This window comes from Eretmochelys imbricata, chromosome 12 (assembly GCF_965152235.1).
Source record: "Eretmochelys imbricata isolate rEreImb1 chromosome 12, rEreImb1.hap1, whole genome shotgun sequence".
NCBI lineage: Eukaryota > Metazoa > Chordata > Testudines > Cheloniidae > Eretmochelys > Eretmochelys imbricata.
The window spans coordinates 11,663,305-11,685,012 of NC_135583.1; the positions used below are offsets into that span (position 1 = coordinate 11,663,305).

The 21,708-nt window shown below is 46.0% G+C and overlaps 1 protein-coding gene across 1 annotated transcript; it reads left to right on the forward strand.

The window, feature by feature from the left end:
- Positions 1–336: 336 nt before the first annotated feature.
- On the forward strand, positions 337–18,214 carry LOC144272810 (ferritin heavy chain A-like). The gene is made up of 4 exons (XM_077831129.1): positions 337–438; positions 4,603–4,749; positions 5,395–5,520; positions 18,059–18,214. The coding sequence occupies exons 1-4, from the start codon at positions 337–339 to the stop codon at positions 18,212–18,214; spliced, it is 531 nt and encodes a 176-aa protein (XP_077687255.1).
- Positions 18,215–21,708: the final 3,494 nt, after the last annotated feature.

Below are 21,708 nucleotides of genomic sequence, written 5' to 3' on the forward strand. Positions count from 1 at the left end.
AGAACCAAGAAACCAGAGAACATTCTGTTTGATATGGTCCTTCTCTCCTCAACCGTGTCATTGTAACAAGCTAAATATACAGCGGAGTCCTTTTTTCTCAATGGAAATCCTGTCATAGCCCCACCCACAATGCTGAGTGGCATTGATGAAGAAGGATATTTCCATTGGGTGGCAGTAGCTGCCAGTCACACTCCCACCTTGTTGGGGATGGTATTAGTACCAGCTGTGCTAGGGTAGAGGTATCTACATTTGTTCTGGGGATGTGTTCTTCATTCAGTAGTGTTAGAACAGGTTCTAAGTTTGTATTTTATACCTATATTTTTTTTAGACAGAGATATGGACTCCCAGGTGTGTCAGAACTTTCACTCTGAGTGTGAGGCTGTTGTTAATCACATAGTGAACCTAGAGCTATATGCTAGCTATATCTACTTGTCAGTGGTAAGGCCTTATTTCTTCTAGTATTCTAAAATAGAGAGTACAATGCATTGTAGGCATGTGACAAAAAGAAAATTCTTGTAAAGATGTTTGGTTGAGGATAACAAGTTTTGTGAGGGCTAGTACTCTTTGATTAGTAGCTCTTAATGGTGTAAGCATGTAAGTGAATACAGGTGTGCTCTCTTTAGTAAGGACATTGAGGTTGTTGGGTTAGATCTTTCAGGATACAAAACAAACTCAGCTCATTTTCAATCGCTATTTAAGGACACTTTTAGGCTGTTGAGGAGAACTACACTGACTAAAGAACTCCTCTGCTAATGGCTTGTATCAAAGTCATACATCAACAAACACAGAATTACAGTAACTTGTACATCCAGGTCTCTTAATAGAAAGACAAGTACTATTAACTCCATATGGGAGAATTCCTTACATGATGGAATTCTGGGAAATCCATGATTAACTCCAGGGATGTGGAAGTTCTGAGGCTCTGATGGCATATACTCAAGGTTTATGTAATCATACAACCCCAAAGCATATGTAAGAGTTGGGGGAGAAATGAGGGTTGTGTAGGCAGCTGAGTTTTTCCACCCAGCTGTTTACTTCACACGGTCTATAACCTATTTAAATAGAAGTCTGAATTGTATTGTTTAAGTGAGTTCTGTAGAGTTTGTTCCTGAAAACTAGGCCTGAACTTATTGGGTGAACGGATGTTTCCTGAGAAAGGAAATCAAATAGTGGGGAGCTGAGGAAATTACAGTGCAGAATGAATCCAATGGTACCATGTGCCCAGTGAACAATTTCTCTAGCATATGCATAATACACATAAATAAAAATGTTTTTATAAATGAAATGAGGGTTCCTTGAGTTGGTGCCTTTTTTGCAAAAATATATTGGAGTGTGTTTTCTCCAATAGATCCATTAGCTCCATTTTCTGGTGTTCTTAGAAAATTGGCCATGGATGTTTCTGTTTCTGCAGCGACCATCAGAAAATCCAAAAAGAGAGCGTACCCTCTGAAGAACTCATCTGTAATATCAAGAACTACAAACACAGCCATGTAACCCCCAGGTGAGCGTGTGTTATAGGTCTGCACAGTGTCCCTTTCATAGAGGATACAAGTCTGTTACAGCCGCACTGAGAAAGCTTTAGCTTTTAAACTCAAACTGTAGTCGCTCAATTTTTAAGTTCTGGAGGTTCTCCAGTTCAATCCCCAGTGTGTGAACCATTGTGGCCACTACACTTCTACTTACTTAAACTACTGATATTTACAAATGCATTAGCACATGTCACATCATGGCACATTCTTCTTATTCCCACTTCAGTTTGATTTTTTTCTTTGTCCTTCTATGTCTTGACTGTTCTTACTCCTCTGTGTTCTGAAGATGCTCCTGTCAGCTACATCAGATTCTTACTAGTGTTTCAACAGTTCCTGATTGTTTCTGCCACTTCCTCTTGTTTTTGCTGCTTTCCTTTGTCCCTATCACAGATTTCACATCACTACTCTCTGATATCCCCGCTATCACTGCTCTGTGTTCTGTGACAGACATCAGCTGATCTGAACCTACAGAAACTAGAGGTGGGTCTGAACCAAAACCCCACATCCAAAAATACCTGAACTCTGAGGATGTTCAGATCTGGGTCTGGATGTTGCAGCTGGCTCTACTCTAGAATGGGTCAATCCAAAATTCCAGATCTAGACCCCTGAACTAAGTGGTTCAGGGGAAGTAGGACTTCAGAGCTTTCTATATAATAGACAGATTATCAAACAGCTTTTCTGGTAGGTAAGTAACCTTGACACCATTCAAAATATAGTATTGGAAACAATAAGACATTTCATTACAGGCATAATTTCTTCAAACTTCCCATGCTAGCACTTCTTCCTTGGGAAATTGGGTGTAATTACTAACTCCCTTTCTTTGGACTCAGTGCAAGAAAACCAGAGATTTTCCTTTAGTGACTTTGCTGTTCTAAGAAAGTATCAGTAAACCCCTAAAGTTACAGGACAACAGGTGCTCTGTATTTCTGAATCATCCGCTCAGCTGGGGCAATGCTGTTACAAACCATCCCCAGAACGCTGACTGGTTTTTGGCTGAGGGGTGAAATTTCAATTGGTTGGAGAGCCCATGACAAGCACACCCATCCTACTCTGAAGAGTATTAATGCCAGATGTGGAATGTAACCCAAACTCTGGGTTCAGTGGTGTTTAAATTGTTAGTTTATATGGAAATTTATATCTAGCTATGAGTAGTAGTGTAATGGAGTCCCAGTTGCGTCAAAACTTTCATCGTGAATGCATGGCTGCCATCAGTCAGATGTGAACTTGGAACTGTATGCTAGCTATATCTCTCTCTCTATGGTGAGTGCTGGCTGTATGCTTAATGGTTTAAAACAGAAGCACTTCTAAAAGTTCTTTTCCTGAGCAATGCTCTGAACTGCAGCTGTCTGGGGCAAAATTTAGAAGCTGTTTTTTTGTTTTACATTTTTTTTAATTTTTAAAAAGTACTGCGGGGGAGAGACCTGTTAGATCTCTCTGCTAAATCAGGATGGTTTCTCATCATACTTCTATCTTTCTAAATTTGGTGGATAGTTTGTACAGCTTTCAAAGCCCTAAATCATAGTTTCCACAGGCTAATAAATCTTATCAAAAGTCTTTTGTGATATTCAGTCTATGTCTGTACATAATTCCTAGCTATCCTCCAAGGCACCAGCCTAAATGTCTTGTCGTACTTGATGTCTATACTTGTCAAATATCTATAGACTTGCTATGTCTGTCTGCCCTAGCTTGGTCCTCTCTAAAGCAAACTGTAGATATTCAGCCCTTCTAATATTTCTAATTTAATTAATCTAGTCCTCCCAATATACTTATTGCTTTACACTCCACTCAGGCTAGTTTTCCTACAACTTCTGAAAAATATGCAGCTCAAAACTGAGCACCCCTTTCTGGCATGGGGTGCTCACACATATATAGAGGGGAAATACTATCCAGTTACAAGTGTAGTTTAGATTTGAACTGTATATTGTTACTATGTAGCAGTATGCAGTTACCAGGTAGCAAGCCTTTTTGAAAATGAGAATTTTATTCTTCTGAGGAGAAACTGATATTTCAACATTTGTTTTTTGTCTTGAATTAGGATGAAACTGTGAGATTTTTGTAGAACAAAAAGCCTCAATTAGGAAACACTGTAACATTTTGCTTGGACACTCAAAATGTTTTGTTTCAGGTTGGTTTGACAATGACCTGCATCTGCATCATGGGAGTTGTAGTCCACCCTGGGAGTCTGAAATAGAGAACTACATCTCCCATGTTACACTGTGGCCATTCAGCACTTCCAAGCAAGTAGTTGGCCAGAGTGTGAAGGAGGAAGTAGGGAAAAGAGAGCTCTAAATCTGAGGTGGCTGAGGCAGTAGCAGGGAAGGGGCTGTCACTGTAATTCCCGTTGTATAATCACTTAAGAATATATGTGCCTATTGCACTTTAATGTTTCAATTGCTTTTAAAATGGTGTGGCTGCGTGCATTGTGGATAACTCGATGAAGCTATCTGCTCAATGAGCAGCTCAGAGTGTTCTTATATGGAGATGGGGGACATAATTCAACAAAAGCAAATGGTAGCAAATTCAGAACTGATTTAAAAGGCTGTATTTGTTCACTGAATGTGTAATTAGACTGTGGGATGCATTACCACAGATGTTGTCAAGGCCAAGAATTTATTATTATTCATAGAGGGATTGGATGGTTATATGGATAACAAGAATACCTAGAGTTTGAAACAGTTAATACAGAAGTTTTGGAATGGATAAAAACCTCATACTTCAGCATTTAAACAAATCTCTTCTTATTAGTTTTAGGATGAGACATCCATGGGGAGGCAGATTGCATCACCTGTGCCTAATGTGGGGTCCCTGGACCTTTCTTTGTAATAACTGATGCTAGCTACTGTCAGAGACGAGATACTGGATTAGATGGGCTATAGAGTCAGGCAGTTCCTACACTAGTGTTCAGACAATGTCCATTGCGTACACACCTTATTACACATGGCGTTCAATAGGTAGCTGAACATTTAACTGACAACTCGTGCCTCACCTGGATCCATGTCTATTGACAGATCTGAATATATAGTCTCTCCCTTTAGGTCTAATTTCCTCCACTGATTTCCTGTCCCTCTCCCAGTCCTGTTACTTTGACCGTGATGACGTGGCCTTGAGGCACATGGCCCAGTTCCAGAGGAAGCAGTCCCAGAAGGAAAGGGAACATGCAGAGAAGTTCCTGAAATACCAGAACAGACGAGGAGGACGTATTATTCTGCAGGACATAAAGGTGAGAAACAAATCAGGATGTAAGAGAAGGATCTCTGGAACTAAGGAGTCTAAATATTTGTTTTAGGTATACTTTTTGGCTGTAATTGATGGACTCCTACCTGAATGTGACTGATGAGCTAAAGTAACAGCCAAATATTTAGAGAGCTGTCTGACCCATTTGCCTAGCTTTCTGACAAGAGGTATGGGCTTCAGAAATAGATGTATTCGTGTCTCTTCTTGGAGGAGAGGGGTGGCTGGCATCCGCTAATCTTTGTGGTAAAGAGGCGGTGTTTTGAGGAAAGTGTTTGGACGAGAAAACCAAGATAAATGTCCTGCCAAGTTGATAGTCATACAGGTCTACCAGTGCAAGACGCTTGCAGCACACCAGCCTGAGTAAATTTTAGCTCTAACTGGTGTTACCACAGTCTGATACAGCATTGAGGATATATCTTTAAGTAGGAATAACTAAGAAAACAAGTTAAACAAAAGCCCAGTGAGGGGAGTGAACTCCCTGTGCCAGTGAAGCACATGGGTGATAGAAAGTGAAGCCGTGGGGCTTGGCCAAACAGAGGTATTGCATACTACAGAAGGCACAGACTTCAGTAAGTGAAGCTAGAAGGCCATTTGTGAAAGGGCACATAATTTTCTGTTTGGGCTTGTGCAGAAGCCAGAGTGGGATGAGTGGGGGAACAGCCTGGAGGCTCTGCAATGTGCCCTCCAGCTGGAGAAGACTCTGAACCAGGCCCTGCTGGACTTGCATAAGCTGGCTACAGAGCAGAATGACCCTCATGTGAGTATGTATGCGAGTTGAGACTGAAGCAGAGATGTAGCGTATGTTCCCATATACCTTTTCTGGGTGGGGAGTGGGAGATTTCTAATATGATCACAGTAGCTGTTGGCCTGTTTAGAGTCTTTCAAACTAGAAGACATTTATCTTTTTGAGATTCCCTAACTTACCAGTTTCACCATGTAATGGTAATCTCACAAAATGGAGGGAGTTTTAACTGCAAGCGCTCAGTGACATACTATTGACACAATGTCTCTCCCTATGTAGTTGGCCATGAACATGCTGCTTGGCACTCAACCTTGCACTGAGAAGCAGGCCCAAGTCCTCAATGGAGCTATGCTGGTTTGACTAGTGGCGTCAAAAGTGACCTCTACTAAATGAGGATCTGGTCCACAATGGAATCTTCTGTCAATGATTTTTGATGGAAAATGTGGTTTCTATGTAAGCAGTGTCAGGATGAGCTCCACCCTGACATCTGGTGGTGGCAAATTGTGGAAAAGAACTTCAGGGGCCGATCTCATTTGCATAGGCACACCCACCCCACCTAGAATGAGGCCATAGCTGCCCAAATAGTCACTTTGGCTGCTGTGGGATCCCCAGTGTCTCTGTTATTGGGGCTTGTAGGCCGCAGAGCGGACAGAGCGAAGCAGTTCGTGGGGCGGCTGGTGGAGCGGAGCGGAGTGAAGGCCTATGGAGCTGTGGGGCAGTCAGCTTCAGATCCTGTAAGGTGCCTCTTACCCCCCCCCCCCCCCCCCCCGCCATCTCCACCCAGGTTGGGAGGTAAAGCTCTGCAGATAAAATTTCGAACTCTGGGGCTGCCCTGACCAGGGACAGAGACTTTTGGGTCATTGGACTTTAAGGGACTTTGGGTGATTTGGGGTTGCTGGACTCAAGAACCAAAGGGAAAGGGCATGCCCCAATTTGCTTGGGGTGGGTTTTTTGCTCATGGGTTGTGTTATGAATCCTGTTGGTGCTGTTTCCCCAACATAATGCCACATTGTTTCTCTCTGTTATTAAAAGGCTTTTTGCTATACTCATAGAATCATAGAATATCAGGGTTGGAAGGGACCCCTGAAGGTCATCTAGTCCAACCCCCTGCTCGAAGCAGGACCAATTCCCAGTTAAATCATCCCAGCCAGGGCTTTGTCAAGCCTGACCTTAAAAACCTCTAAGGAAGGAGATTCTACCACCTCCCTAGGTAACGCATTCCAGTGTTTCACCACCCTCTTAGTGAAAAAGTTTTTCCTAATATCCAATCTAAACCTCCCCCACTGCAACTTGAGACCATTACTCCTCGTTCTGTCATCTGCTACCATTGAGAACAGTCTAGAGCCTTCCTCTTTGGAACCCCCTTTCAGGTAGTTGAAAGCAGCTATCAAATCCCCCCTCATTCTTCTCTTCTGCAGGCTAAACAATCCCAGCTCCCTCAGCCTCTCCTCATAAGTCATGTGTTCTAGACCCCTAATCATTTTTGTTGCCCTTCGCTGGACTCTCTCCAATTTATCCACATCCTTCTTGTAGTGTGGGGCCCAAAACTGGACACAGTACTCCAGATGAGGCCTCACCAATGTCGAATAGAGGGGAACGATCACGTCCCTCGATCTGCTTGCTATGCCCCTACTTATACAACCCAAAATGCCATTGGCCTTCTTGGCAACAAGGGCACACTGCTGACTCATATCCAGCTTCTCGTCCACTGTCACCCCTAGGTCCTTTTCCGCAGAACTGCTGCCTAGCCATTTGGTCCCTAGTCTGTAGCGGTGCATTGGATTCTTCCATCCTAAGTGCAGGACCCTGCACTTATCCTTATTGAACCTCATCAGATTTCTTTTGGCCAAATCCTCCAATTTGTCTAGGTCCTTCTGTATCCTATCCCTCCCCTCCAGCGTATCTACCACTCCTCCCAGTTTAGTATCATCCGCAAATTTGCTGAGAGTGCAATCCACACCATCCTCCAGATCATTTATGAAGATATTGAACAAAACCGGCCCCAGGACCAACCCTTGGGGCACTCCACTTGATACTGGCTGCCAACTAGACATGGAGCCATTGATCACTACCTGTTGAGCCTGACAATCTAGCCAGCTTTCTACCCAGCTTATAGTGCATTCATCCAGCCCATACTTCCTTAACTTGCTGACAAGAATACTGTGGGACTATGTGCTTGTGAGAGGGGAAGTATTGCCTCTTGGAGGCGTCCAGCGCGGGTGGTATATATTTGTCCCAGGTCACTGGGTGGGGGCTCGAGCCGGTTTGCATTGTGTTATTGGAATGGATCCCCTAGATATTGAACTCGGCCCTTGTTGCTGCCAACTCTGACAGGAGAAGGGTTACATCTACAAAACTGAAAAGTTTCCATTGGAGAAACCTCTTTCTGCCAATACCTTTCAGATTTCTGTTGGAGAAAATCTGAACCATTTAACTTTTGGGTCATTTTAACACCATCTCTCATCTTCCTGAGATGCCAGGGTGCTTCATGGGGTTTCAGGTGACTTATGTCCCCCTTCTCTTCTGTTGGCTGGGTGCACTGTCCATGCTACAACTCACATGGTACACCAATTTCCTCTCTGGCTGAATCACAGTGGTGGATCATTCATGGAATGTTGTCTGGTTGGGTTGTCAGGCTTATGGAGGAGAATGGGGGCATGTGGCACCCAAATTCCAACTCCTGGGAGACACCACAGCAGCTCAGGCAGACAGGTTCTGTTGCGGTTCAAATACAAGACAGCACAGAGCTTTAAGTAAGCAAACAGGCTGGTCTGCCAACGGACTGGTCCTGTCAGCTTTCCACCCTCTCCTTTATTCTTTCTCTCCCCCCGCACATTACATTCTCCAACAGATAAAAGGAATACAGCGGCTTTGTTTAACATTCTTATTTACCAATTTCTATCTACCGCATTCCTTGCTCTCGGGCCTTGAGCCCAGTCCTGGGAGGCTTCCCACGGTTCATGTCATCTGGGTTCATGCCCTTGAGAGGAGCTGTGTGTGCACAGCTCCTACACAACACTCCGGGTGTGCCTGAATGTTGCCGAGTGCCTGAACCTTGTATGAATCCTACATCCCCTCTTTTTTATTTGTACTCGGCCATCTCATGGTAGCCATCAATTTGCTTTTGCAAGCCAATTAACTCCCAGACAGACAAGGTCATAAATCGTGGAGCCTGCCAGGGCGGGTCTCGACAAAGCCTTAACAAAAAGGAAATACATTGCACACAGCAACAGCAAAAAATAAGCTTAAGAAGGTAAAGTGTAATTGGCTGGGCCCCAATTAGCCATGCTAGAGTACTGGGAAGAGAGGTTCGCGTAAGCAGCGAGCATCATCTCATTCCCAATTTCCTCAAGGTGATGACATTCTGGAATAAGGCACGTACCTAACAATTCTTCAGCTGCTACAAAATCAGATAAATAAAAGTGGGTAACATTTGTTATTGAAGCCAATCTTTCCCATAGGTTATATGTCATTTGGCGCTCCCGAGCCAACCCCTACAGGAAATAGCAGGCACAAAAGGCATACAATCAATACAGAATTAGCAGTAATTTGGGCGAGAATTGCCACAAACAAAGTCTCAGGAGTCTCTGGCTGTTGGTTTGCTGCCAGTCTTCGTTGAGCCGCGGCGACCAATGCTTTTACTGCTCCCCATGTCACGGGCTGGCTTGGGACGCTACGCCTCCTCCGTTTCCGTCCCGCCGTTGTCAACCCGGGAGGCACCGCGTTCTCCTCCAAGGTCAGCTGAAACTCCGGTATGGGGTTCAATAGCCCCTGGTGCCACGCCATGCTGTTTCAGTGCTGGTCGCACACACCGGGCCGGAACCCACAACGCTCCTGCAGGGAGAAACACAGCAGCATATCCCCGACCCCAAGTGATTAAAGGCACTGGGCCCAGCCATTGCGGATCGGGCAGCTGACGGTAATAGACACGCGGTCTTTCCAGTACCTCGGACTTATGAAAATGCCAATCTGTGGGGGTCTGCTGATCTACATTCAGCGTTAAATTATTTAAAGTAAACAAAAGGATATGCATTTGTTGCTGAATGTCTCCTAAGGTTCAGAGACGCAGCTTCCCTTGTTTTAATTGTTTGTCGAGCAAGGTTTTTAGCGTGCGATTTGCACGTTCAACAATAGCTTGGCCTGTGGAATTATAAGGGATCCCGTGTTTGAGACGGACGTCCCATTGGGCACAAAAGGTGGAGAGGGCTGTGGAGCAATAGGCTGGGGCATTATCCATTTTTATCTGGCTCAGGCGACCCATAACAGCAAAACAGGCTAGCAAATGGTGAATAACTTTGGGAGTGGCTTTCCCACGCTGTGGGGTTGCCCAGAGGAATCCCGAATAGGTATCAATGGAAACATGTAAAAACGAATAGGGGCTGAATTGTGGCACGTGAGTGACATCCCTTTGCCACAGCTGATTCGCTGCGGTATCTCTGGGGTTAACGGCATAAGAAAAGGTAGGGGCAGCAGCGGCACAGTGGGGGCAGGAACGAACAATAGAACATGCATGATCAGCAGGAATGTAAAACTGTCGGGCCAAAACAGAGGCAGACTGATGAAAAAAGGAATGGCTTTCAATGGGGTCAGAAAAAAGGGAATTTACCTGACCACGTAACGTGCGATCAGCGTGCGCATTGCCTTCAGTGAGTAGCCCAGGCAGAGGGGTATGACTGCGAATATGAGCAACAAAATAAGGTAAATTACGAGTGGTAAGGAGATACTGTAAGGACAAAAACAGGCGAAGAAGGTCCGCATCGACCTGAGGGGTGATGAGGGCAAGGGGTAAATGATCAATTACCTGATAAACATAATGGGTGTCCACGATCAAATTAAAGAGACAATCAGCAAAAAGTTGAAAGGCCAAAATAACAGCAGCTAGTTCCAAGGACTAGTGAAGCTCTCCAAGCACTGTGCATGCAAATGTTGTTGTACAAGTGAATGAAGCGCTTTCAGCTTTTCTAGGGGAAGGGGCCACTGGTCAATCCATACGGGCTCTAAGGATTGCCATACCAATGGTAATGCGGATGGCAAGGTGGATGAGAGAGGATTTTGGGCCATTATATATTAATATCGGGGGTGGTGTCCAGCTTTACAAGTAAGTCACGGCCCCAAATATTGAGGTGGACAGGGAGTACAAAAGGGCGGATTGTAGCAAGGGCACGGCCTCCTGGTTTAGAGACCGTGACCCAAGACAAACTTTGGCGCCCGGGTTTGCTACCCCCGATCCCCCACAACTCTTTAGAAGTGGCCAACCGACCGGCCACTCCGGATCACGAATCACCGTAACGTCAGCTCCAGTGTCCACCAGCCCTGTAAAAGGAACATTATTTAAGAGAAGTGTTAACTGAGGTTTCGAGGGGCGGACCGACATTGTTAGAGCAACAAGTGGAGAGGACGTGTTGTGAGACGGCAACTGAGACAGCGTTGATCCAAAGCCGTTCCCGCCCCAGGCTTGATCCTCTGCGGCTGGCACCTGATAGGGGACTAAAATCAATTGTGCAATTGACCATCCACGCGGGAGCGACTGCGGAAGATGGGTCCACATCGGTGTTATTAAGGTTCAGGTGTAATCGGCGTCAATCACCCCTGGGATGACAAAAAAACCCTGTTTCCCAGCGTGTGAGCGAGGGAGAACCAGACCCACAAATCCGGCAGGGAGAGGTCCCTTCACCTGTGTAGGTATGGCGCAAACCTCCCCCGGCAACTGAAAATCAGCGTCCTCCTGCATAATCAAATCAAGCCCTGCACTTCCGGCAGTCGCTGCCCTCATGGAATCTATGGATTTTAAGGCAGAGGAACAGTTGTCTGAATGGGAAACACCCCCATTTGGCCCTGGGTTCGGGGAGACCCGTCATGCGGTTTCCCGACCCGCTACGACACTGATTAGCCCAGTGATAGCCCTTCCGACACTTGGGGCACTTCTTTGAGGGGCGGGCGGGCGCCGTCGATGAGCGGCACTCCCGCTGAAAGTGACCCTCCTTACCACAGCGATAACAACACTTCCCCTCTTTCCCACTTTTCCGCAGGGTGGTGGCCAGAACCCCAGCTTTATGTGTTTGTGTGCCGATGTTTTGGCACGCCCGCAGCATGTCTGACAGCTCTAGAATACCAGCGGCTTGTGCCGCCTGGAGAGCACGGCGGCAATCCTCGTTCGCATTTTCAACCGTCATTTTTAACAGGATCTCCTGAGCTGCCGCAGGGTTATCCACCTGTCGGAGGATAGCCTCCTGCAATCTGTTGGTAAAATCCATAAAGGACTCTGATGCACCCTGACAGATACTGGCAAAGCTTTTGGTAGGCTTGCCTGAATCTGGGACCTTCCAGAAAGCGTGCTGGGCGCAGGTGGAAATAATGGGGAAGACGGCCTGAGGGAGTTGAGACTGCATCTGAATGGTAGCAAACTGGCCCTCCCCTGCCAAGTGCTCATAAATGATACCTTGCTCTCTATATACCTGGGCTTGGCGTTCCGTCATCTGCCGATACTCACTAAGCCAAATAACATACTGACTGGGCGTCAGCATCATGCGCAACAGCGCCTTCTAATCTTCAGGGATCAGGGTGTACCCAGTACCTAGCCCTTCAATGAGACCACGTACATACGTGCTAGTCAGGCCGAACTCGCAAATCGCTTTCTTTACCTCTCTGATCACCGAGTAAGGCAAAATGACCCAGTTTGCAACCTGGTTGCCCTGGCCATCATCCTGCCAGGTCACCGGACAGACTGAGACCAGATCAGCCAGCTCCTCTGCTGTAATATCTGAGCGAGTCTTCGCTGCGTGAACCATTTGTTGCACCAGCGAAAGCCCCTGAGCAGACATGGATGACCCCCCGGAGGGCCCCGGAGCATGGGGCCCCACGGGGAGATGGTAATCACACACCAGCTCCGGTGGGGAAGGCAAGGGAGGCGGTGGTAATAGAGGCACTGGGGGCGAAGCAGGGGGAGGGATGGCTGCAGGAGCGGACGGGGGTGGCGGGATCGGCAGCCCCTCTGTTGGCGCGGGAGAGGGCCTTTCCGAGGCGACACGCTGTGTCGCATCACCAGGAGGGGGGATGACTGCAGGAGCGGACGGGAGTGGCGAGAGCACTGGCCCCGCGAGGGAGGGCCTGTCCGAGGCGACACGCTGTATCGCGTCGCGGCAGAGGTGCCAGGCGTGTAAAGCCTGCACGGGCGCTCGAGGCTCTTTGTGCAATGTCTGGCCCAACCGCTCCCAGTCTGCTAGCTTAAGGCTTCCGGCTTCAGGGTACCACGGGCATTGGGCACTCACCTCCTGTAGCAGGAGAGTGAGTTCTCGAGTGGGGCAGTCATGCTGAGCCTTACGCAGCAAATACTGTAGCTCACTGCGGTGTTGCACTTGCAAAGCAGAGAGGGAGCTTCCCATACTTACCACAATGAAAAATACTCACCGGGATCCGCGAAGCGGATGAGTGATGAGTCTGAAACCCTTGCCGGGCGAGGTGAGTGCTGAGGGCCCCACGTTTGGGCGCCAGTTGTTGCGGTTCAAATACAAGATAGCACAGAGCTTTAAGCAAGCAAACAGGCTGGTCTGCCAATGGACTGGTCCTGTCAGCTTTCCACCCTCTCCTTTATTCTTTCTCTCCCCCCGCGCATTACATTCTCCAACAGATAAAAGGAATACAGTGGCTTTGTTAAACATTCTTATTTACCAATTTCTATCTACCGCATTCCTTGCTCTCGGGCCTTGAGCCCAGTCCTGGGAGGCTTCCCACGGTTCATGTCATCTGGGCAAGATTCCAAGGTTCATGTCCTTGAGAGGAGCTGTGTGTGCACAGCTCCTACACAACACTCCAGGTGTGCTCTGAATGTTGCCGAGTGCCTGAACCTTGTATGAATCCTACAAAGTTCCATGTCAAACTTAGCCAAAATGTGATGTTGAATGTTTCTGAATTGGGGGTGTGGGTGTGGAATCTTGTCCTGATTAGGAAACTCCAATTTTTTGAGGTTTCCATCCAGAGCTAGAATCATGGAAATGTAGGGCTGGAAGGGACCTCAAGAGGTCCTTTAGTTCAATTCTCTCTGCAGAGACAGGACCAAGTAAACCTAGATCATCCCTGACAAATGTTTGTGCAACTTTGTTCTTAAAACCTCTAATGGTGGGGATTCCACAGCCTCGTTGGAAACCTTTTCCCAGGCTTAACTATCTTTACACTTGGAAAGCTCTTCCAAATACCTAACCTAAATCTCCTTTGCTGCAGATTAAGCCTGTTTCTACTTGTCCTACCTTCAGTAGACACAAATGCCAGTTGATCTCCATCCTCTTTATAACTGCCCTTAACCTATTTGAAGACTGTTATGGATACTTGCTTGTGCTCTTTTTCTAAAGATTACACATGCTCAGTTTTTAACCATGCTTCAGAGGTCAGGTATTCTAAACCTCTTATCATATTTGTTGCTCTCCCCTGGACTCTCTCCAATGTAGCCATATTTTTCCCCCCTTCCTAAGTCCAAAGTACTTCATTGGTTTCTATTGAATTTCATCTTTTTGATTTCAGACCAATTCTCCAATTTGGCAAGGTTGTTTTACATTCTAAAATTGTCCTTCAAGGAGTTAGAAACCCCTCTCAGCTTGGTGTCCTCTACAGATTTGTAAATGGATATTCTCTATTCCATGATCCAAGTCATTGATGAAAATTCTGACTAGTACCTGATCAGGACAGACCCCTGTGGTATCCTATCAGATAAACTTTTCCAGTTTGAGGGCTAACCTTTGAAATGTACCCCTTGAGTATGTTCTTTCGACTAATTTTGTACCCATATTATAGTAATTTTAATCTAGACCACATTTTCCTTGCTTCTGAGAATGTCATGTGGGACTGTCAAAAGCCTTACTAAAATTTTACACTGTTTCCCCCATCCTCTGGGTCAGTAGAATCATAGAATATCAGGGTTGGAAGGGACCTCAGGAGGTCATCTAGTCCAACCCCCTGCTCAAAGCAGGACCAATCCCCCAACTAAATCATCCCAGCCAGGGTTTTGTCAAGCCTGACCTTGAAAACCTCAAAGGAAGGAGATTCCACCACCTCCGTAGGTAACACATTGCAGTGCTTCACCACCCTCCTAGTGAAAAAGTTTTTCCTAATATTCAACCTAAATCTCTCTCACTGCAACTTGAGACCATTACTCCTCTTTCTGTCATCTGCTACCATTGAACAGTCTAGATCCATCCTCTTTGGAACCCCCTTTCAGGTAGTTGAAGGCTGTTATCAAATCCCCTCTCATTCTTCTCTTCTGCAAACTAAATAATCCCAGTTCCCTCAGCCCCTCCTCATTTTTGTTGCCCTTTGCTAGACTCTTTCCCATTTTTTCCACATCCTTCTTGTAGTGTGGGGCCCAAAACTGGACACACTACTCCAGATGGGGCCTCACCAATGCCAAATAGTGGGGAATGATCACGTCCCTCGATCTGCTGGCAATGCTCCTACTTATACAGCCCAAAATGCTGTTAGCCTTCTTGGCGACAATGGCACACTGTTGACTTATATCCAGCTTCTCGTCCACTATAACCCCTAGGTCCTCTTCTGCAGAACTGCTGCCTAGCCACTTGGTCCCTAGTCTGTAGCGGTGCATGGGATCCTTCCGTCCTAAGTGCAGGACTCTGCTCTTGTCCTTGTTGAACCTCATCAGATTTCTTTTTGGCCCAATCCTAGATAAATTGGAGGTCCCTCTGTATCCTATCCCTACCCTCCCGCGTATATACCACTCCTTCCAGTTTAGTGTCATCTGCAAACTTGCTGAGGATGCAATCCATGTCATCCTCCAGATCATTAATGAAGATATTGAACAAAACCGGCCCTAAGACTGACCCTTGGGGCACTCCGATTGATACCAGCTGCCAACAAGACATGGAGACATTGATCACTATCTGTTGAGCCCGACGATCTAGCCAGCTTTCTATCTGCCTTATAGTCCATTCATCCAGCCCATACTTCTTTAACTTGCTGGCAAGAATACTGTGGGAGACTGTATCAAAAGCTTTGCTAAAGTCAAGGAATAACATGTCCAGTAACCTTGTCAGAGGGGAAATTAAATTGGTTTGGCATGGCTTGTTCTTGACAAATCCATGTTGGTTATTACTTATTACCCTATTATCTTCTGTGTTTACAAACTCATTAATAACTTGTTCCAATATCTTTCCAGGTATCTAAGTTAGGCTGACTGATCTACAGTTCCCCAAGTCCTTTACCTGTTTGGATTGATTCAGCTAGTTCCTTAAGTACCCTAGATGAATTTCATTAGGCCCTGCTGACTTGAATATATCTAACTTATCTAAATATTCTTTAAAATGTTCTTTTCCTATTGTGACCAGATGCTTAAAACAACTAACCTGTTCAATGAAGACTGAAGCAAAATAGGCATTAAACACCTCAACTTTCTAGCGGTCGTCATCGTTATCTCTCCTTCCCTGCTAAGCAGAGGACCTATACCTTCCTTTCTTTCTCTTGCTGCCCATGCGTTTTAAAACCTCTTCTTATTGTCTCTATATTCCCTTGTTAGGTGTAATTCATTTTCTGCCTTAGCTTTTTTGATTTTTGTTCATCCATGTACAATATTCTTTTATATACTCCTCCTTAGTTATTTGTCCATGGTTCCATTTTTTTTTAAAGGTCATTAAAGAGCTGCTGATGGAGCCATACTGGCCTCTTCCTATCTTTTCTCCACATTGGGATAGTTTACTGTTATGCCATTAATATTGTTTCTTTCAGAAACTTGCAGCTCTCCTGAATTCCTTCTTTCCCCCTCCCCCCTTCATATATTTTATTCCCTTGGGACCTTGTCCCTACCGCTTGAGTTGGGATGAAATGTGGAAGTAGCAAAACTTTATAGGACTGAAATTCCAATTTTTAGTCCTCTCTACACAAATCACTTAAACATCAAGTGACCGTACAACAGAACAGGTGATATCTATTCTTCATAAACTCTGTCTTTAGCTGTGTGACTTTCTGAAGTCTGAGTACCTGGAGGAGCAGGTGAAGGCCATCAAGCAGCTGGGAGACCATGTCACCAATGTGAAGCTCTTGGGAGTGCCCCAGAACGGCACCGGAGAGTACCTGTTCGACAAGCACACCCTGGGGGAGAGCAGCCGAACTTCACTCCAAGATACTACCTAGCTTGGTGACATCTATGTGCCCAGAGAAGATAAATTGACTGAACGCTAAACACTGTGAATAAAACATGGCTTTGAGTTGAACTCGATGTTTTTTTGGCCTTATTTTGTGAACTGGCTTACATGTATAGCTTTGCTGTACTTACAGGCAATAGAACTCAAAATACTGTCAGTGCTCTAACTACTACACATTAATAACATGCGTGCGCTTCTTGACTTTGCCCACTTCAGCAGGAATCTGAAACGTAACACTCAATCATAGTTGTAGGCTCAGTCACGTCTTGTCTTATCCCTCAACCACTACCCTAAACAGATTCAGAAACTACTGTTCGTACAAATGAGCTTATTTTCTTATAGTCACTTAAGAACCAACTATCTCTATCTTCCACTCAAGTCTGCCACACTGTTGGCTCTCCAGGCAGTATTTCCACACCAGTGAGATTCCGTCTCCCCCATCACTGTAGGTAGTGGGTGAAAATCTCTTACCTCTAAGGCATAGGCGCCGACTCCATGGATGCTCCGGGGCTGGAGCACCCACCGGGAAAAATTAGTGGGTGCTCTGCACCCACTGGCAGCCACGCGCCCCACCCCACCTCACCTCCTCCTTTCCCTGAGCGTGCCGCATCCCCGCTCCTCAGCCTACCTCCCAGCACTTGCTGCTGCCAAACAGCTGTAGCAAGCTCCGGGAGGGAGGGGGAGAAGCGGGAACCTGGAATGGTCAGGGGAGGAGGTGGGGAAGAGGCAAGGTGGGGATTTGGGGAAGGGGTTGGAATGGGAGTGGGAGCACCCACTGGCACCAGTAGAAGTCAGCACCCTGTGCTATAAGATTCTGATTAAGCAGAATGATGCCATGTACTAGCTTGCCCAAGCAAGCAGTCTAGTGCCTCTCAAACAGAGCTTTCCAGGTAACCTCTCACAAGAGGACTGTTCTTCTGCCCCCTGACTTCTATAGGCAGCAGTTTGCAATTGGCAGAGATGTTATTTTGTCAGAAGCTATCTGGAAAGCTGTAGTTGATGGGAGGGAGGAACCCTTCCTAAGCATAGTCGTATCCTTCCTGTTTACAGGGCTCTGGCATTGGATTTCTGAGAACCATGGTTCCAGAGCTCCTTGAGAATGAAGCCAGGCACCACGCAAGGCTGAATGTGTTCAAAGGCCATCTCTTCAATGTTCTCTTAGCACTGAGCTCTCCTTTCTAAAAAGGCACCATAGAGCTGGTGAAAAGAAGAGTGAGAAATGGTCGAGTAACTGTATTTAAGGCATCCGATGAAGTGAGCTGTAGCTCACGAAAGCTTATGCTCAAATAAATTTGTTTGTCTCTAAGGCGCCACAAGTATTCCTTTTCTTTTCACAAGATAATGCCATTTAATGAATAACTGCGATAGCTAAAAATCTGCACTTCTAACTCCTATTTGTAATCCTCCTGCAGCTTTGTGACTTCCTGGAGTCTGACTACCTCGAGGAGCAGGTGAAGGCCATCAAGCAGCTGGGAGACCACCTCACCAACCTGAAGCTCTTGGGAATGCCCCAGAATGGCATGGGAGAGTACCTGTTTGACAAGCACACTCTGGGGGAGAGCAGCTGAACTTCATGGTGTAGAACCAGTCCACGGTGCTGGCTCACCAGTGCATAGATGTATTGCCTTATTTGCAATGCATGAAAATAAAACATGGTGTTCACCTGTGGCTCATCTGACTTTACTTACAGGGTGCTCTAATTAAATTTGTCAGTGTTGTGAGCCCCTGCCAACAGGGGCTGACATAGAAATGACTGTATGCTACATAATGTATGGATGGCTGTTGGCTATGCCTGGTTCATTACAAGCCCAAACTATACTTAAACTCTAAAATCCACTTTCTTGTGCCGCTGCCAGTGTATATCAAATCCTCCTGAAGTGACCCTATGTGCATAAATGGCAGCTGCATCCCACACCAGGCACATGGGCCATTTAAACGTGTAGTTTGAGGCCATTATTGCCCCACAAAGAGGGATAAGGAATACCCCTATTCAGGATATTCACCTGCTGCCATACAAGTGTTTCCTCTACCCATGTCCTTTGTAGCTATAAGCCTGGTGCTCTAAAGTCAATGCATTTGAATGATACGTCTCTGTGAGGATGACTACTAATCATAGTGCATCACGAGCTATTTGGGATAGTGGGGTGGGATAACTGGATACTGCTCTGGGTGTGTGTATGATAAAGGAAAAGCAGAACACCCCCTCTTCTGCTGAGGAGCTGCACTGTGAATGAGTGGGGTAGACGTCCAAGGCAAGAGTGAATAATACAAGAACACTGCCATCAATCATCTGATGTCAAACTGTAATTGTGTGAGTAGTGGACTGAGCTTCCCGATAGCTGAGGAATTGTGCCATTAGTATGACTAGGTTTAGAAATCCCCTGGTTGTGGGCGCACATGTGACCACCATAGAATCATAGAATATCAGGGTTGGAAGGGACCTCAGGAGATCATCTAGTCCAACCTCCTGCTCAAAGTCGGACCAATCCCCAATTAAATCATCCAACAGATTTTTGCCCCATATCCCTAAATGGCCCCCTCAAGGATTGAGCTCACAACCCTGGGTTTAGCAGGCCACTGCTCAAACCACTGAGCTATCCTTCCCCCCACTTACTTGAGGCTAGACCCACTTGCTGTTGCATATACTTGCTACTCAGCCTGAATCAGGAAATCTCTGTGCATGTGGGTGGGTCTCTGAGATCTCTCCTGCATAGACCATCCTCTCATTGGATACTAGATACATATATTGGCTATGGCTGGAACCTACTCACCTGCTTCAGGCTAGTATTGTATATACATGTCAGGAGGCAGAGGTGCAATCTTGCTCCTTTGTTCTGTGGCAGGATCACAGCTACAGAACTCCTTGCTGGGGTAAATGAGATAAAATAGTACTTTGAAAAAAAACGGGGGGGGGGGGGGGTGACGGACAAACACTCAGGGCATCTGTCCTCCAAAATAGGGGGAGGAGCAAGAGAGAGAGAGAAAAAGAAAACCTAGTTTCCATTTTTTAGGGTTTTTTTCTTGGCTTAGTAGATACTATGGTGATAGGTGCCTTTGGAATAGCCTCTTTCTACCCAAAAAGAGCTGAATTTTGAATATGACATGAAATTATCTTTGTTGAGAAGTTAGAGATGGGGCTGATGCCATTTGGTTTATAGAAGGTGCAACTGAAGATTTAAAGAAAGTGACAGCTTGAAACCTGTTTGTCCTCAAATATCCTGCATGGAGTAATACAGCACCAGAGAGCTACATCTACGCAGAGGCTGTTAATAAACACAAGGTTATTGAAAGCTGGGCTCTCTGTAGTCTCGTATTCTAGCATAGTGATAACTGGAAGAGTAGCAGGGCCAAGTGGCTGTCAGTGTTGCTCTTTGCCTTTTCTACTGCCCCCGCCCCATGAAATCTGGTACCAGCAGCCGCGTTCAAGGTCACTGATTTTCTACAACTCATTGCTCAGTGTCAAGGTATATTTTGTAAAACTCCCAGTCTCTTTGAAGTTGCTTTACAAAGGGAATCCTGCTTTAAGTCTATGTTTAATTTGGGAGGAACAGATTTCCAAGATGGCTTAATATGTGAGATATTCTGTGTAAATGGAGTATTGCCCTTACAGACTATTCAGGAACTCCATTCTTTGACTCCCACATCCCACCGCTGCATGCATTATCCAAAGGGTCATCTGTCACTTTCTTCTCTGATGCGGCTCTGGTATGCAGCAGGATCCATTCCAGATGCTAAGAGCTGCTTCCTAGGAATGAATGGAAGAGAAGACCTATCAGTGTGTGCTTTTCAAATTTTGTTTTTAAATTTTGTGGTTAAGAAATATGGATGGCAGAGAGAGGGATTTCCCAGTGTCCCTGAACGTGTGACCCTTTGAGGAAAAACTGGATCCTGCAGCCGGGGTACTAGAACAATTTTCACAGTGCGGGTGCTGAGAGCCATTGAACCAAACTGTAAACCCGGTGAATAATGGAATCCACATCAAGCCAGAGGGTGCGGCAGCACCCTTAATTCCAGGACCTTTGCCTGCAGCTGGGTTTCTGAGAATTCAGTCATTCCTTGCAATGCTGTCAGACAGACTTGCTGCATTGACATCAGCTGGGAGGAACAGACCTCTGTAAAACAAGTGGGATGCAGGATATTCTGTTTTTGCATTGGCACAAGAATAGTTAGATGGCTGTTCTTGTTGGAATCATTGCCATTTTCACATATGTTGGCTGCTCCTGTCCATGTCCCCTGGGCTCCTCTTGTGTCCCTCCAGTTCCCTTAGGTCTCCACTGCTCTGCTTGAGCTGTCCTCTTCCAGTTATACTTTTGCTGTTATTATTTTTTCCTTTGTAGTGCCCATAATGAGCTGGGTGCTACACAAATATGAGGGAAGGCACAATCCCCGTTTACACTCCATTGTGATGCTCCAGTCTTTGCACTTTCCTACCACAGTCTCTCCTGGGAGAAACCCCAGCCTGTTAGAGACAGATCTGAACAGAGAGGGGATTTCAGAGTTCTCCATAGAACAGAACAGGGAGTTGCATTAAGCTGCATTTCAGACATCTGAGAGGCTTTGGCGTTCCTTGGGAAATGTCACAAGAAATGGGAAGCCATGTGCAGGCCAAGGAACATGTATCTAATCTCATGTGTATCTATTCTGTGTGGGCATTTATATAGCCTCTATTATCATAGTGACTCAGCAGCTATATAAACATTCCTCCAGACACCCCTTAACACCTCTGTCCTTTCCTTCCTCACAGGGTGTTATTGGATTTATTTGCTGAACTTGTCGCTCTAGCTCAGGCTGCCATACACCAAATAGGTTGTCATGGTAACAGGTCAAGTCATATTACTGAATCATCCCTTCACCTGTGGGAAGTCAGGAACAACCCCACCCTGCTGCTCATTGGTTCCTTGATGCAAATGAGATTTCCATTGGGCAGCAGCAGCTGGCAATCACACCCACATGTGACTCTGAAGGGAATTAATAGCAACTGTGAAGGCATAGGCTGTGGTCTTGTCTTGGGAGGGGTTGTCTAGAGCTTGGTCCCAGAGTTTGTGGGTAGCTAAACTGCTGA